Source organism: Lissotriton helveticus, chromosome 4_1 (genome assembly GCF_964261635.1).
Source record: "Lissotriton helveticus chromosome 4_1, aLisHel1.1, whole genome shotgun sequence".
Taxonomy (NCBI): domain Eukaryota; kingdom Metazoa; phylum Chordata; class Amphibia; order Caudata; family Salamandridae; genus Lissotriton; species Lissotriton helveticus.
This window is the reverse complement of record NC_136063.1, coordinates 1,570,952,298-1,570,967,371: the sequence shown is the minus strand read 5'-3', so window position 1 is coordinate 1,570,967,371 and position 15,074 is coordinate 1,570,952,298. Positions and strand designations below refer to the sequence as shown.

The following is a 15,074-nucleotide window of genomic DNA, read 5'->3' as shown; positions in this document are numbered from 1 at the left end:
CCAGTGGAGGTTTTTTAAGTGACCGGTGATGTGCTCTTGGCGCGGGATGTCTAAAATGAGTCTCGCTGATGCGTTTTGGATGCGCTGGAGCTTTTTCTGCTATTTTGTTGTAATTCCGGCGTATAGTGTGTTGCCATAGTCCAGTCGACTCGTGACCAGTGCATGGGTGACAGTCTTTCTTGTTTCGAGGGGGATCCAGCGGAAGATCTTTTTGAGAATGCGAAGGACGTTGAAGCAGGAGGACGATACGGCGTTGACTTGTCACATATGCAGACATTTGGAGGAAAGTCTTGTTGCTATGTCTGCTTGTTTACCCAACTCTATCCAGGCAGCTAGGTGCGCGTTGCTTGATGGATGGTTACTGCATAATGTCCAAACAACTTTTCCATGAGCCCCACTACATGGCATTTTAAGTCTCCACTAACATCATGGCTACACAAGACTTGTATAAGCGCAGGTTGCATATTGTTCAAGTAGTCAAGTGAGGAAAAAGCTGAGTTTCCCAAGTTAGCTGAAGAGCTTAAGACCTAGGATAGTTAAGTATGGCGTTAGGGATTATAAATTAGGCAAAGAGAGACTGCACTCCCTGGAAGGCCATAAAAGGTCACTAGAGAAAAGTGAAGAGTTGGAAAAATGCTAGCAGGTTGGGTATGTGAGTGAACAAGCAATTGGGATTTCCAGGTCGGAACAAGGGCTTATTTAGGCTAAGAATAGTATGGTATTTTGAAAGATTGATTGTTTTCGATCCGGTCTTTACACTTCTTTGGGGAGTAAACCTAACTTTTCTGTGAAATTCTTGGTTGATTAAATCTCTTCCTAAATGTATAATAGCTCTACTGCTCTATATTGCATTGGTTTTGGAGGCTGGGAGAGTAGCTCCAAATGTAGATGTCTGTAGTCTACATATATCACCGCACATCCAGTGACTTACTCTTATGGTGTCTTTCATTGTCTTGGTGATTGTCTCCGACTTGGTACACTTTAGCAGGATTCAGAAACCCTTGAGCAAGCTTAACAACATGTTTCAGAAAGGTTCAATGTATGTTTTTTTTCTTTACTATTTTATTTTGTTGATCAGTCAAGCGATGCGGTTCAAGTAGGAAATTGTTATTTTAATTTAATGTAGTAGCAAAACATAATTGCTTCCAAGCACACTTTCAGGGATCTGATTAGTGCCTAGTGCCAACATTAATCTTCCTTATGATCCCCTTTTCTTCCTAACTTTGGATACAATAATATTAATGGAGAAATGTACTATTTCTGATATTGGATGTTTTCAGCAGCAAATATATTAATAATTTTACGATAAAAGCATACCTCTATGTATTCGTTGGTACAGAACACCCCATTAAGTTACTTATGATTAGATACTTGATTGTAAAAAAAAAAATACGTTTTGTAATAAAACCAATTTAGTAAAGATTTTCCACCATAATTCAAGGGAAGTTCAGCTGTGTAGCATTCTAAATGTTTTGACCATGCACTGTACTAATTGCTGCTTTCTGTGCATTGTATGTAGGTATCCCACTATGTTGACCAAGAAGCTACATTTAAAATTCGATTTTCTTCTTTTTCTAGCCCTTCTGGCAAACTTGTCCAGATTGAATATGCGCTAGCCGCTGTAGCTGCAGGAGCCCCATCCGTGGGAATTAAAGGTAAGTCACTGTTGTCACTTTTCTTACTTCACGTATAAGTTCTGTTGTATGATATTACGGGGAGGGGGGGGCAGAGTATAGACAAGGACTGACCAACCAAGGAATGATCAGTTTGTGTCCAAAAAGAAAAAACATTAGATTTTTTTTAAAAGAACCCTCGTCCACCAACCTAGTTGGTGGCATGCTTCATCATTGTGTCCCCCTCCCCCCAAAGCGTGAGTGCACTTTGCGTGTGCTATGAGGCCTGAACTCCAGCGGAGCTGGTTTTTTGGTGGTGAGGTGAGTGTAGTGGTTTAAATCGGTCTATAGGGTCCCTTTCAACAAGAGACTACATTTAATAACGGGGCCCTATGGCAGGGTTAAAAATAAATTTAGGCGGATACCTTGCGAGTTTGGGTTTAGCTCATGTATCCAAAAAAGGGTCTACTTGTTTCAGCCAGTAGATTCCATTAGCTGACTTTCGTCTGGACCAAAAATTGTGAAAAATAGACTGTGGAGATGTCCTCAGTCTAAGAGTGAAAAAGTGTGCGCACACGCTAAGGTGCGAAAAACTAAATAGGAAAACACACTCATTTTCAGTAGTTCACTTAAGTCGCTAAATATTTATTGCAACATGGATAGAGGGGACAGTGCCTGTAGTCAAGCAGTCATAAAGGCCTGCTGCCCCCCAACGTTGCCTATTGCGGCCTATCACCGGGGATCCCCGGTGTTGATACTCTGATTTACCAGGGGAAGTGGACTAGCCTCCCAAAACTCCTCACTCTCTTGTTGATATCCATGTATGATATTACTATACTTATTTTGCTCCAATTATGGGATCTTTTTTCTTTCTTCCTGACCTCTTAATACCCACTTGGTTATTGTGTAGGCCATCTACAGTTAATGGAATTTTCATTGGGGGTGAATAGTAAGCATTTTTCATAACAACTGTACTCTCCTTGCTTCGAAAAGGCGGTCAGGTATTACGGTGCCCTTGTACGGCTTCTGCAAAGTCCACTAGAAAGGTGATAAACCTGTTACTGTATTTACTACTTGGCTTAATCTCATTAGTTTGTAGCCCACCTCTTTTGCACCCTGATTGAGAACAGGCTTTTCTGGTTAACATATTTAGGATGCTGCATTAAGCATACCCTGTTCGCTGCACTTCTACGGCTGCTGTATTGTCAGTTCAACAAGTTGTACATTTCCACAAGGAGAAAACAAGCTGTGACAATAGGTCTGATTTCAAAGGAATGGTGTATGGCAGTAGTTCTTAACCTTTGGTTGTGGGGGCCTCTGTGCGTCTGCGAAGCCTCGCAACTACTTAGAAAACTAAATAATAATAACAGTTTTATGAAAATGCATATAAATAAATAGGCAAATGTAAAATTGAAAATGATAAAACATTACGTAAATGCAAAGGAATTTGAAAATAGAGGCTAAAAATTAAGTAAGTATATTCCGATTGATATGTGGAAGCAGTGAAAATGCACAGGTTCCAGAAAAGAAACAGTTGGGGGTCCTCAATAATCAAAAGATAAAGAACCACTGTTTGGTAATGTGAAGCATTACAAGTAAATTGATATGTATTTGTGCATAAGCAACAAACTATTTAATAATATTGGTGTTGGTTTAAAGGTAAGGTGTCAGTTGCACTGTCAAGCCAGACTTAAAAATGCATGTAAGAGAACTACAGCACTCCTCCCATCTGTGCTGCTGCCTGTGAAAAATAAAAAAAAAGTATCCAGTTATCTACGATACTATAATCAGACCCTCCAGGATTTCGCGATTTGCCGCGAAATCGTCACTTTTGTAAAAATGCCGCGATTTTTACAAAAATGCCCGCGAAATCGGCATTTTTGTAGAAATCGCGGTATTTTTACAAACACTAATCCATGCCTCTATATCCTGGGGGGTCTGATTACATGGAAACAACTGAATTTATGTATTTTTGATTGTGTCACTCAGTGTCACGCTCTAAAGACACTGAAATGTCGCACATATGCACACAGAAAAACATGGGACTGTCACACATAAGGGCAATAAAAACGTGCCAGCACCGAACTGGATGAATATGATTGCCGGGTTTACTGTCAGAAACACGTCCTTTTTTGGAAAAGTACAAGAGTTAAATTAAGCCCCCTAATAAAGGCAACGTAATGGTAATGTAAGAGCTGTTCTTTGAACGTCCTTCCTTCGTTTGCATCGCCGACGATCCTAAACTAAAGAGTAAGTGAGCCTGGGACGTGACAAACCTGCGCCATCTAGTGGCTAAACTGAAACTTGCACACCCTGTGTGTTAGCTGCCTCGAACTCGCATGATGCAAAACATTTGCAATGTGCAGCAAAACTAAATAGGGAAACCGCCTTGGACCGGGCCTGACTTAATCTTTCTGGGACCATAATGGTGTTATTTGCTAGCAGTGGGTGGTACGAGCTGCAGTGGCCTCCTGTTCAGGGCCCTGGCACGCATTATTTAACAAATTAAGCACTGCTATGCATGTTATAATGCTGTCTACGTCAGAGAATATTGTTTGCTTATTTAAATAACCAATACATTATTCTTAGAGTGTTTGCCTACTATGGCAGATCATGACGTTTCTTAACCTTTAAGTGTTTGTTGTTTCTAGAAAATGTAGTACCTGACAGCAAATTCTAAAATCGAATTCCACTTGTAAAATTAGCTAAAGATGACACCAAAGCTGCATAAATTGTAGGTAATTGGATTCTGTGACAAAATCCACCTCCACTAGAAATCAGAGTTTGGAGAGACTGGGCAGGCAACCAAAGTACGAGGTGTGACAGGGGGAATATGAAACTAGTACCAAAAGGAGACTCAAACTCTTGTGTATTCTGCATTTGAAAGCACCACGTTCTAACAAGAGGCCATGCAGACAGTACATATCTTACACATTTATCACATAAGTGTGTCATACACCTGCAAACTAGATACAGAATGGTTGAAGGTTTTGGGCACAGCTGCTGCATTGGGGAGGCACTGACACCGCGCTATAAAGCGCCGCCTTGCCCCACGCAACGTGGGACGCCTGTAATGCTGTTTTGCTGCCATGGGCAGCTGACGGGCAGTCTTTTGCTTTTCAAGGGAAACAAAGTGTCTACATTGTAAATAAACCAAATATACATAGCTTCATGTTGTTAAATAACTAAAAAAGCTAAGATATCTGTGTTTGTTGTAGGAAAAATGGCCAAATAAAATGCCGCAAAATTGCCGCTAAATTTCCATATTTGTGCCGCTAAATTTTCATTTTTGTGCCGCTAAATTTGCTAATCTATGCCGCTATATCCTGGGGGGTCTGTATAATAGCATCCCAATGTCAGTTGTGTGCCCTTGAAAGTTAAAACTTAGGCAGCTGGATAAATAGAATGATTACATCTGTTTGGAGGGCAAGCACTTGTTTTGTGGAAGCACACCTCTTCTGCCCAATCAAAATACATACTCCTGGTTCCTAACGTGGGCAGAGCCAAAGCCCCCTCTAGTAGTAATCATACACTTGTCTTGTGATAGCTATGCTGTAAAACCAGCCAATAAAAAGATGAGTGGTGAGTAATGCTAAATATAGTATATGAAAAGTATAGGGACCAAAGAGGAGGGGAGAAGCAACAAAAATCAATTTTGGAACGGAGAGCGGACGAGAGTGGAAATTTAGAAACCTAAGACACAAAATGGTATGTGATGTGGAATATGAAGGGAATCAAATAATTAGTGAGAAACTGCAGTTCTTCCTGTTATATTGTTAGTTGTTTTTAAGGGTTTGTACGTGATGTGGCCAAATTGGAGTTGTTGCAACTTTTTTTATTTAAACAGTATTTTTGTTTACAGTGGATCATGGGTAAGGCTCTGTTTTTCAATTTTTGTTTAATTTTACAGATAAATGCAAACAGAAACCCCTTTATTGTCCAGTCTATTTCTTTTTAAATGTTGATAAAAATGGAAGTTGGGTTGTTTTGAGAGATTATAAATGCTGACAGCCATGACTGCCAGGTCAATAGCTGTGGCGATTGACAAGCAAGGGGGTTACAAAAGAAAGAAATGTTAGTAAAGAAGCTTAAACATCTGTAGATCTGCACATGGTTGATACTCAGATTTTCCTCTTTGCTTAGAAGTGCATTCATTTATCATCTGTGGGTGTCTTTACCATTAAAACCTTTCAGGCATTCATGCAGGCACATTTATTGGTTAAATAAATGTGTACATATTCTAGGTTCAACTTCTCTTTTATACAATACCTAATATAAATATGAATCAATAAAGCTAAAAATTTTCCAAAAATACATATGGATAAATACCGATTAAAATGACATACAAATGTCATAAAATTGGGAGCGCTAAACATGGGGCAAACATACTAGTGTCATCGTGTTTGTATACAACTCTGGACACTAGTTTTTTGTGTTCTTTTTAGGGCTCGCCTGCTGATGCGCATTTGCATAGCTGGCGAAGCTCTATAGTGGCTTATCCAGAGTTTAACCACTGGCGATTCCGTGCATGTGCTTTTTAGGTCATTGCGCAAGCGCAAGCCCTAAAAAGCGCGTGCACAATGCCACCAGCCGCCTGCCTGCCTGCCTCGCATTACCACATCAAATGCAGCCCAGCCTCCCCTCCCACAAGCTTCTCAGCGTGCGCTCTGCATTTCTCCTCCCAGCGCCGGCCGTACTTTCAGTTTCACGTCCACTAGGCCGTGTCTCCTTTTATGCTCGCTCTGCATTTCTCCTCACAGCGCCGGCCGTACTTTCAGTTCCTTTTATGCTCCCATCGAAAATATCCAAACGTTAACATGAATAGAGAGTTTGAAATGTCCAAGTCTACTCACAAGGGCTTCGCCAGTTCGCCCCCAAGAGTCTTGATTTAGTCGAATTTAGTAACATTTATTTTTTTAGTTTCAGCGCATTTTCACACTCTCATTCCTTGTTTTTCTTTCATTGTGCCTGTGCTTGGCAAGGTTAGCAGCAGACCGTGAACTGCTCGCACCCACCCTCTTGTCTTATTCCAGAGCTCCAGAGCGCCAAGCAGATGAGGACAGCGAATGCCTCTTAATGTGTTTTACATCAAATGCTGACGGGAGTTCTGACAGTCCGCATGTTCGTCTTGTTCTATTTCTTATTTCACCCGGCCATCTCTCCAGGGCAGAAGACGCTGCCTCAGAGCCCTGCCAGGGCTGCAGCTGCTCGGCATGGTGTGCCCGTGCAGACTCAACCCACCATACCCCGAGGTCTGGCTTTTCAAGCTAGTTTGCAGGAGGAACTCGCTTCTTGGTCTCCCTCTCCCCATCTCCCCCTCTGCCTGCTCTCCTCTCTCTCTCCCTCCTCTCTCTCTCCCCTTCGTCCTTCGCTCTCGTCCTCCCCCTCTCTTCTTCCCCTCCCTCTCTCCCTCTACCCTCTCTCCTTTTCCCTCTCACACTTTCCCTCACTTCCCTCTCTCCCTTTCCCTCTCTTCCCTCTCCTCCCGTCTCCGTCTCTCTCCCCCTCTCTCTCCCCCTCTCTCCCCCTCTCTCTCTCCTCCTCTCTCTCCTCTCTCCCTCTCTTTACCCTCTCCCTGCTCTCCTTTTTCTCCATCTCCCCCTCTGCCTGTTCTCCTCTCTCCCTCCCCTCTCTCTCCCCTCCGTCCTTCGCTCTCGTCCTCCTCCTCTCTTCTTCCCCTCCCCCTCTCCCTCTACCCTCTCTCCCTCTCCCCCTCTCCCTTTCCCTCACTTCCCTCTCCCTCTTCCCTCTCCTCTCTCCCCGTCTCCGTCTCTCCCCTCTCTCCCCCTCTCTCTCTCCTCTCCCCCCTCTCTCCTCTCCCCCTCTCTCTCCTCTCTCCCTGCTCTCCTTTTTCTCCCTCTCCCCATCTCTCCCTCTGCCTGCTCTCCTCTCTCCCTCCCCTCTCTCTCCCCTCCGTCCTTCGCTCTCGTCCTCCTCCTCTCTTCTTCCCCTTCCTCTCTCCCTCTACCCTCTCTCCTTTTCCCTCTCTCTCTCCACAGCATCACTCTGCGCCACCACAGCATCACTCTGCGCCACCACAGCATCACTCTGCGCCACCACAGCATCACTCTGCGCCACCACAGCATCACTCTGCGCCACCACAGCATCACTCTGCGCCACCACAGCATCACTCTGCGCCACCACAGCATCACTCTGCGCCACCACAGCATCACTCTGCGCCACCACAGCATCACTCTGCGCCACCACAGCATCACTCTGCGCCACCACAGCATCACTCTGCGCCACCACAGCATCACTCTGCGCCACCACAGCATCACTCTGCGCCACCACAGCATCACTCTGCGCCACCACAGCATCACTCTGCGCCACCACAGCATCACTCTGCGCCACCACAGCATCACTCTGCGCCACCACAGCATCACTCTGCGCCACCACAGCATCACTCTGCGCCACCACAGCATCACTCTGCGCCACCACAGCATCACTCTGCGCCACCACAGCATCACTCTGCGCCACCACAGCATCACTCTGCGAAACCACAGCATCACTCTGCGAAACCACAGCATCACTCAGCACCACCACAGCATCACTGGTTCAAATATGTTCTTTCAGTGTTTCAAGCTGTTTTCAAGCTTTCAAGCTTTATTACAAATCACAAAAAGATGTTAATATTTCACTTCTGTTCTTGGATTTTCATCACAATAAAAAACACTTAACATAATCTTCTCAAAAGCAATTGTTATTTGTAATATCAATACATCCAAGTCCCGTAAATATAAAACATGTTGCATTACAAATGCTATAGATGTCACATTTTCGAAAGTTATAACTATTGGCATTGTAAATGACAAAGCTATTATTTTAGCTATTTAAAAAAAAAATAACACATAAATAATAAAAATTTAATTTATAAGACCAATAGCTCAAACTTTCCTAATGCGAGCCCTATTGCATTTCCAATGCTTGTTTCTTTTTCTTTTTGGAGTTCCAGGAGAAGATGGGAAGCAAAAAAGACGTAGGAAAATGTTTTCATATGGTAACTGTAGGAAAATTCCTCATTTTGCATGATCACTCCCATTTTCTTTTTCCCGATGATGCTATTTTTTGACTCCGTGCACTGGGACTCTGCTAACCAGGCCCCATTGCTTGTGCTCTGACCCCTAAAACATGTCGAAATTGAACATTCTCCTAATTGGCAAATATAACTTGCTATAACATTATTCTGTTATATACTAAACTTTGGACGGATATAATTAACTCTGATGGAAAGATGAAAACAATCAAAACCCCATTCCTACTGCAGCACAACATCTGAAGGGCAGTATAAATAATGCTTCTGGGTTGTCTTCAACTCTTCTTGAAGTAAATAAAAGAGATGGTGCCACTTATCTCAATCCAGCTTCAACAGACAGCAGTAACACCCTCAGCCGACCTGGATAAAACCATAAATGTTCAAATGCATGCTGTAGTTCAGTAACTGTGCCCAGGTTCTTTTGAACTTTACCCCATTGCCCAACAAACTGTGTCAACTTCTCCATCACTAAGAGTTGCTAAAGTTTACCGAACTTTCACACGTCATCTGGAGTATCTTTAGATTTTCCAGTTAGCAACATTTTAGTAGTACGCCGCAAATGTGACCGTGGTGTACAGTTTTCTTTATTCAAGCCCTCTAGCCGGGGGTGCCAGTACTATTACTCTCAGTTCATTGAGCTAGGAAGTCCTGTGATACCCCCCTCCCCCCACCCAATGTCCAAGAATTTCTTTCCAGTATAATTGAAGGGAGCTTTCCCACCAGATGGGCATAAATGAACAATAGCCGCTGAAGCAGCATATATCTGGATATGTTGGGAAAATTTTATGTCTTGGTGTCACTGATACATGCCTTTACAAGCTGTTTCCCTATAGAAGATTTTTGTCCGTGCAATATGCTTCTGTAGAGCATTATATTATCTAATGAGAAATGCATATTTGAATACCATCCATGCGTAAACATTTAGTGGAGACATTCGCACCGAGTTGTGATCCTACTCCACTTTTCTGAACAGTAACACTGCACTTCTGCCTTCTGGCTAGTCTGTCCTTCAACTCTATTGTTTTGTATTAGGGAACATTTAATGAGCAGTACCCGTAAGGCATAGGCACTTCTCTTAGGGGTTGTTGGCCAGATTTAGAGTAGATAAGCCCACATAATTAAGAGGTAATACAGAATTCAGATTTCAAAATGTTAATGTTACTGTGTAGAGATGTTAAATGTTTGTATAGTGATTGAGCCTTCCTGGAAATGTTTTCTTACAGCTGCAAATGGTGTCGTGTTGGCAACAGAGAAGAAACAGAAATCTATCCTCTATGATGAACAGAGTGTACATAAAGTGGAACCAATAACGAAACACATAGGCATGGTGTACAGTGGTATGGGTCCTGACTACAGGTATGCAACATAGACCTGTTTTTATGGATTGTGTTAATGTAAGACATTTTGTTGATACTCAAATACTTAATGATAATGGAGCACAAGTCAGTACGTACTATGTGTTATATCTTAATATTAACATGTTATGCCTTTAAATATCTCATGTTGTTATGACAAGCTCACTGGATTCTAGAATGGAGAATCCAGGGAGCAGGGAAGAAATGTACAGTTGCTGAAGGAGCTGGTCCTTGGTTGCCTCTGGGGTTGAGTTACTGAATAAATCTTAATTTATTCTAAAAAATAAAATAAAATAAAATGGGGCTAATATTAAATCCTAATCATCCTGATCCGATAATAGTATCTGAAGATTATTCTGGTCAAGTTTTGTTAACGGATGATAATTATTCGCCCAAGTGAGAGTCTGAGTTTCCCAAGTTGTTCAGCAAAGATCTTGAATGTTTGGTCAAATTTGAACACAAAATTATTCTCAAGTCTGATAACATTCCGGCAGTTCATAAAGTAAGAAATGTACCGTTTGCTTTACGTGGTTTATTAAAAGAGGAGTTAAATAGGTTGTGTGATGCTAAAGTAATCAAGCCTATTGAAGCTTCTGATTGGCTTAGTCCTATTGTTTTGGCTCGAAAACCCAATGGAAAAATTAGGATGTGTGTGGACCTGAGAGACCTAAACAGAAATATCCGGGTTGACCGTTATCCTCTTCCACACATAAATGAAATGATATCTAGCATCAAAGAGGCCATGTATTTCTCATCAATTGATCTATCCAATGCTTATCATCAGATCAAATTACATACGGAATCCAGACATTTGACATCATTTATCACTCCTGAGGGTGCCTTCCAATATTTAAGAATGCCATTCGGATTAGCATCTGCATCTTCAGTTTTTCAAAGAGTCATGTGCAGCATTTTGAGGGATGAAAAACATGTGCGAATATTTCAAGATGACGTTTTAATTTGGGGTAAAGATCTACCCACTCATGATAAAAATGTGCATAATGTTCTTCTTAAACTTCAAGATGCTGGTTTGACTGTGTGTGGTGAGAAATGTAAATTTGGTGTGAAACAAATTGATTATCTTGGACATACTATTTCTAATGAGGGAGTTAAACCAAAAATTAAATTGTTGGATGCTATTGAAAAAGCACCGCATCCAATTAATAAAGAGCAGTTACGTTCTTTTTTAGGACTTGCGGAATACTATTCTAAATTTGTTCCTAATTTTGCCGACAAGGTACATGAATTGAGGTTATTGATGAAAAAGGGCGCTTCTTTTGTTTGGTCCACATGTTGTCAACAAGCTTTTGACAACATAAAAAAAGATATCACCAAGGCAGTTGCTCTAAAGCCTTATGATCCTAGTCAAACCTCTATCATTGTTGTTGACTCAAGTGCATATGGTCTAGGTGCTGTCCTTATGCAAAGGGACAGTGATGGCGTTGAACGAATCATTGCCTTTGCTTCTCGCACACTTAAGGGTGCTGAACCTTCTTATTCTGTGATTGAAAAAGAGGCTTTAGCATGTTGGTGGGGTGTGGATCACTTTAAAACATTTATTTGGGGAACAGAATTTGAATTGTGGACAGATCATAGACCTCTCATTGACATCTTCATTACAAAAGGCGCCTCTAGGGCCACACCCAGAATAGCGAAATGGTCATACAGACTACAAGAGTACAATTTTCAAATAAAATATGTACCAGGTCACAAAAATATCAATGCAGATTGTTTGTCGCGTCTTCCTTTGTCTTGTGACATGAATAGTGTAGTAGAAGACAAAGATGAATGGTTAGTAGCCAGCATTGAAGAAGCATGCAATAATGCATTGGATGAACAAGAATGGACTCAAGCTGTAGCCAAAGATGATGTGTTTCAGCATATAATAAATAAGTTACATGTAGGTGTGGATTCCTCATCTTTCAACAAGACTGATCTTGCTGACTATAAAATGGTTTGGTCAGAATTATCACATGTTGATGGCATTCTTAGAAGAGGTGATAGATTGGTTGTACCTTCTATATTAAAGGAAAGGATGTTAGGTTTATTGCACGAAAGACATAGTGGCATGACCAGCATGAAAAGGAGAGCTAGAAATGATTTTTGGTGGATTGGTATGGACAAAGATATAGAAAGATGTGTTCGTAATTGCTTGGCGTGTATGTGCAGTGATAAATCTCACAAATCTCAGGAAACTACCATATCTGCAACCTCTTTTCCTGATAAACCTTGGGACAAAGTTGCTATTGATATTTGTGGTCCTTTTCATGTAAAGGGGATTGAAGATAAATATGCTATAGTATTAATGGATTTTCATTCCAAATGGCCTGAAGTTGCTTTTATAAAAGATATCAAGGCTTCCAACATTATTGATTTTTGTGAAGGAATTTTTCGCAGGGAGGGTTACCCTAGTGTGATCTTATCAGATAATGGTCCACAGTTTGTGGCAGATTAATTTAATGTCTATCTTAAGATGGTGGGTGTGAAACATATCACCACTTCTGTGTATAATCCAAGAGAAAATGGAGTAGTAGAGAGATTTAACCGAGTATTGAAAGAATGCATTCAACTAGCTTGCAACAATGATGATCACTGTAAAAATGCTGTTAAAGTCATGTTATGGAGCTACAGAAATACTCCTCATACCGCCACTGGAATGTCTCCTTTTTCCTTATTAAAGGGACGAGTGGCGGGATCTAAGGTAAAACCTTCTTGGATGTCCAAATATAGTAGCGTGAGGATTTTGGACAGTAAGGATGTTGTGAGTAAAGTACAAGAGTATCAAAAAAAATATGTTCAGAATCATAATGTCAAGGTTAAGACATCCCCAAGATCGTTTAAAGTTGGTGAGTGGGTACGCACACAGCAGATGGGGAACAAAAAATCTGGTTCTTCTAAATGGTCTAAACCAAAGCAAATTGTTCATACTTTTGGGAACATTGTTAAATTAGATGATGGTAAGCAATGGAATGTGAGAAGTGTAACGAAATGCAATGTTTTGGAACATAAACAGTGTGTGAGTCAGGAAAATATCAATATAGTACCTGCTTCTTCAAAATCTTTAAATATTGCATCAAATGATAGTGTAAAGGGAAGATGTATTCGTCCTAAAATCAAACCAATATGGATGAAAGACTATAAATGTTCTTGATTGTATACTTTATTTGAAACATTGTATAGTGTTCTTCACATTTTTTTATTCTTTGTGTAGTAATTTTATAGAAAAGAGGATATGTTATAAATTTTATCAAATTTCTTTTAATTCAAAAATTGTATATTTTATCAATTTTCTTTTAATCAAAAATCTTCATTTTATTTCATTTGTTTTATATAATAAGGGAGATATGTTATATCTTAATATTAACATGTTATGCCTTTAAATATCTCATGTTATGACATGCTCACTGGATTCTAGAATGGAGAATCCAGGGAGCAGGGAAGAAATGTACAGTTGCTGAAGGAGCTGGTCCTTGGTTGCCTCTGGGGTTGAGTTACTGAATAAATCTTAATTTATTCTAAAAACCTCTGCACGTCAAGTCATTTCACTATGTAATTATCTGTTGGACTTCATCTGTGAGGATCAGTCTTTGTTTATTTCCATCTTCATTTTCTTTTTTGATCCATTCCCTGCAATAGGAGATGTCTGCAATTCTTTCAGCTTCATATTATTTGAATAAGAGGTTGTGGCACCCCAAAGCTTGGCACACAGTATACCTATTTAATATCTTTGTCTCATATGCATACCAATCCACATTTCTAAAAATATTTTCAATTTTTGTCTAAAGATTTCTAGTGTTGCATAAGGCCATTTAGTGTGTTCTGTTTAGCAAGCATTGTAGCAAGGACACCAATCGTTTTTGAACATATACTTCACCTCACATTATTCAAATTGTGTTTTTATTTATGTACGTCCATCTGTTCTGAAAGGTGGCCTGTGTAACTTTAGTGATAACTCTGCTGTCTTCATCATTACTGAAAGCCATACACTATAATAAACCATTTTGGTAGCAAACTGTGGTACGCCGTTTATTGAAGTATGGTAGCCTGAGTAGGCCCTGTCTGCTTTCCAACCTTTGCCCTTTCAGTTACACAGATCTAATTAGCAAGCACATATTTTCCAAGGTTTAAAAAAAAAAAGCCTGTTAAACCGTCCTGCCAAAACCTAAGCAGGGGAATAGAGCAAATATAATAATTAAAAAATGGACGTCCAATGCAAGAAAGTGCTGTCCGATGCAAGTAATCAAATTCAATAAATACTATCAAATGAAAGGCTCAAATATTGAGAGCATATATACACAGAATACATCAAATAATGCCAATAAACAAGAACCAATGAATGAAAATACTTCACAGGCTGATCATTCAGCTCACAGACAGAAACGCATGTAGAAATAACTCTATATACATACATATATCACAATAGTGATCAGAGAAAATTCCTCCCTGGCTGCAATATCTTCATCGTAGCCCACACAAGACTGGGGGATTCCAAATCACAGCCCTGGGGTCAAGAGACTTCCAAGCCGGGCAATGCAGCACTGAGCCAACGCGTCCTGGAGAAATACGGCTTCCGAGCCAAGAAACCTTAGGACATATGGATATATATACTGCTTTAAGCGACTGTTAAAGACTTGGCTCTTTACCCAACCACACTAAGCGCCCCTTCCCTAGTCCTCTGGGTTAACTGTGTTCTTCTTAGCGCCGGGACACCTCCTTGTGAGGTAGCTGTTCGCGCTTTATAAAATTCCGTATTATTATTATTATTATTATTATAATATATTCCTCTACAGCAGGGAAACGTACTGGTACCAACATAATGTACATTTGCGCGCCACTGCCTACAGCACTATTGCCTCCTCCACCCCCCCCCTCCCCCGTTCTGTTCCTGGCAAGGCAGTCCTGCTCTGTGGAAAAACTCCCAAGCTACAAAGAGACACAAAATGAAATCACAAGGTAAGATGCAGAAGAAAAAATTTTGTACATTTAAGATAGAGTAAGAAAAAAATAAAAATAAAACTAAAGTCAATTAAAACAATGATAATCAAAGGTCATCATTTGGTCTCAATACATAGT

General features: G+C 40.7%; 1 protein-coding gene across 1 annotated transcript in view; it reads left to right on the top strand.

Annotated features, from left to right (window-relative positions):
• The window catches only part of PSMA2 (proteasome 20S subunit alpha 2), a 103,331-nt gene that overhangs the window by 24,241 nt on the left and 64,016 nt on the right, over positions 1 to 15,074 (top strand). The window contains exons 2-3 of the mRNA XM_078688197.1: positions 1,579 to 1,655; positions 9,870 to 10,002. Coding sequence (XP_078544323.1) covers positions 1,579 to 1,655; positions 9,870 to 10,002 — 210 coding nt within the window. The remainder of the gene's footprint in view (positions 1 to 1,578; positions 1,656 to 9,869; positions 10,003 to 15,074) is intronic.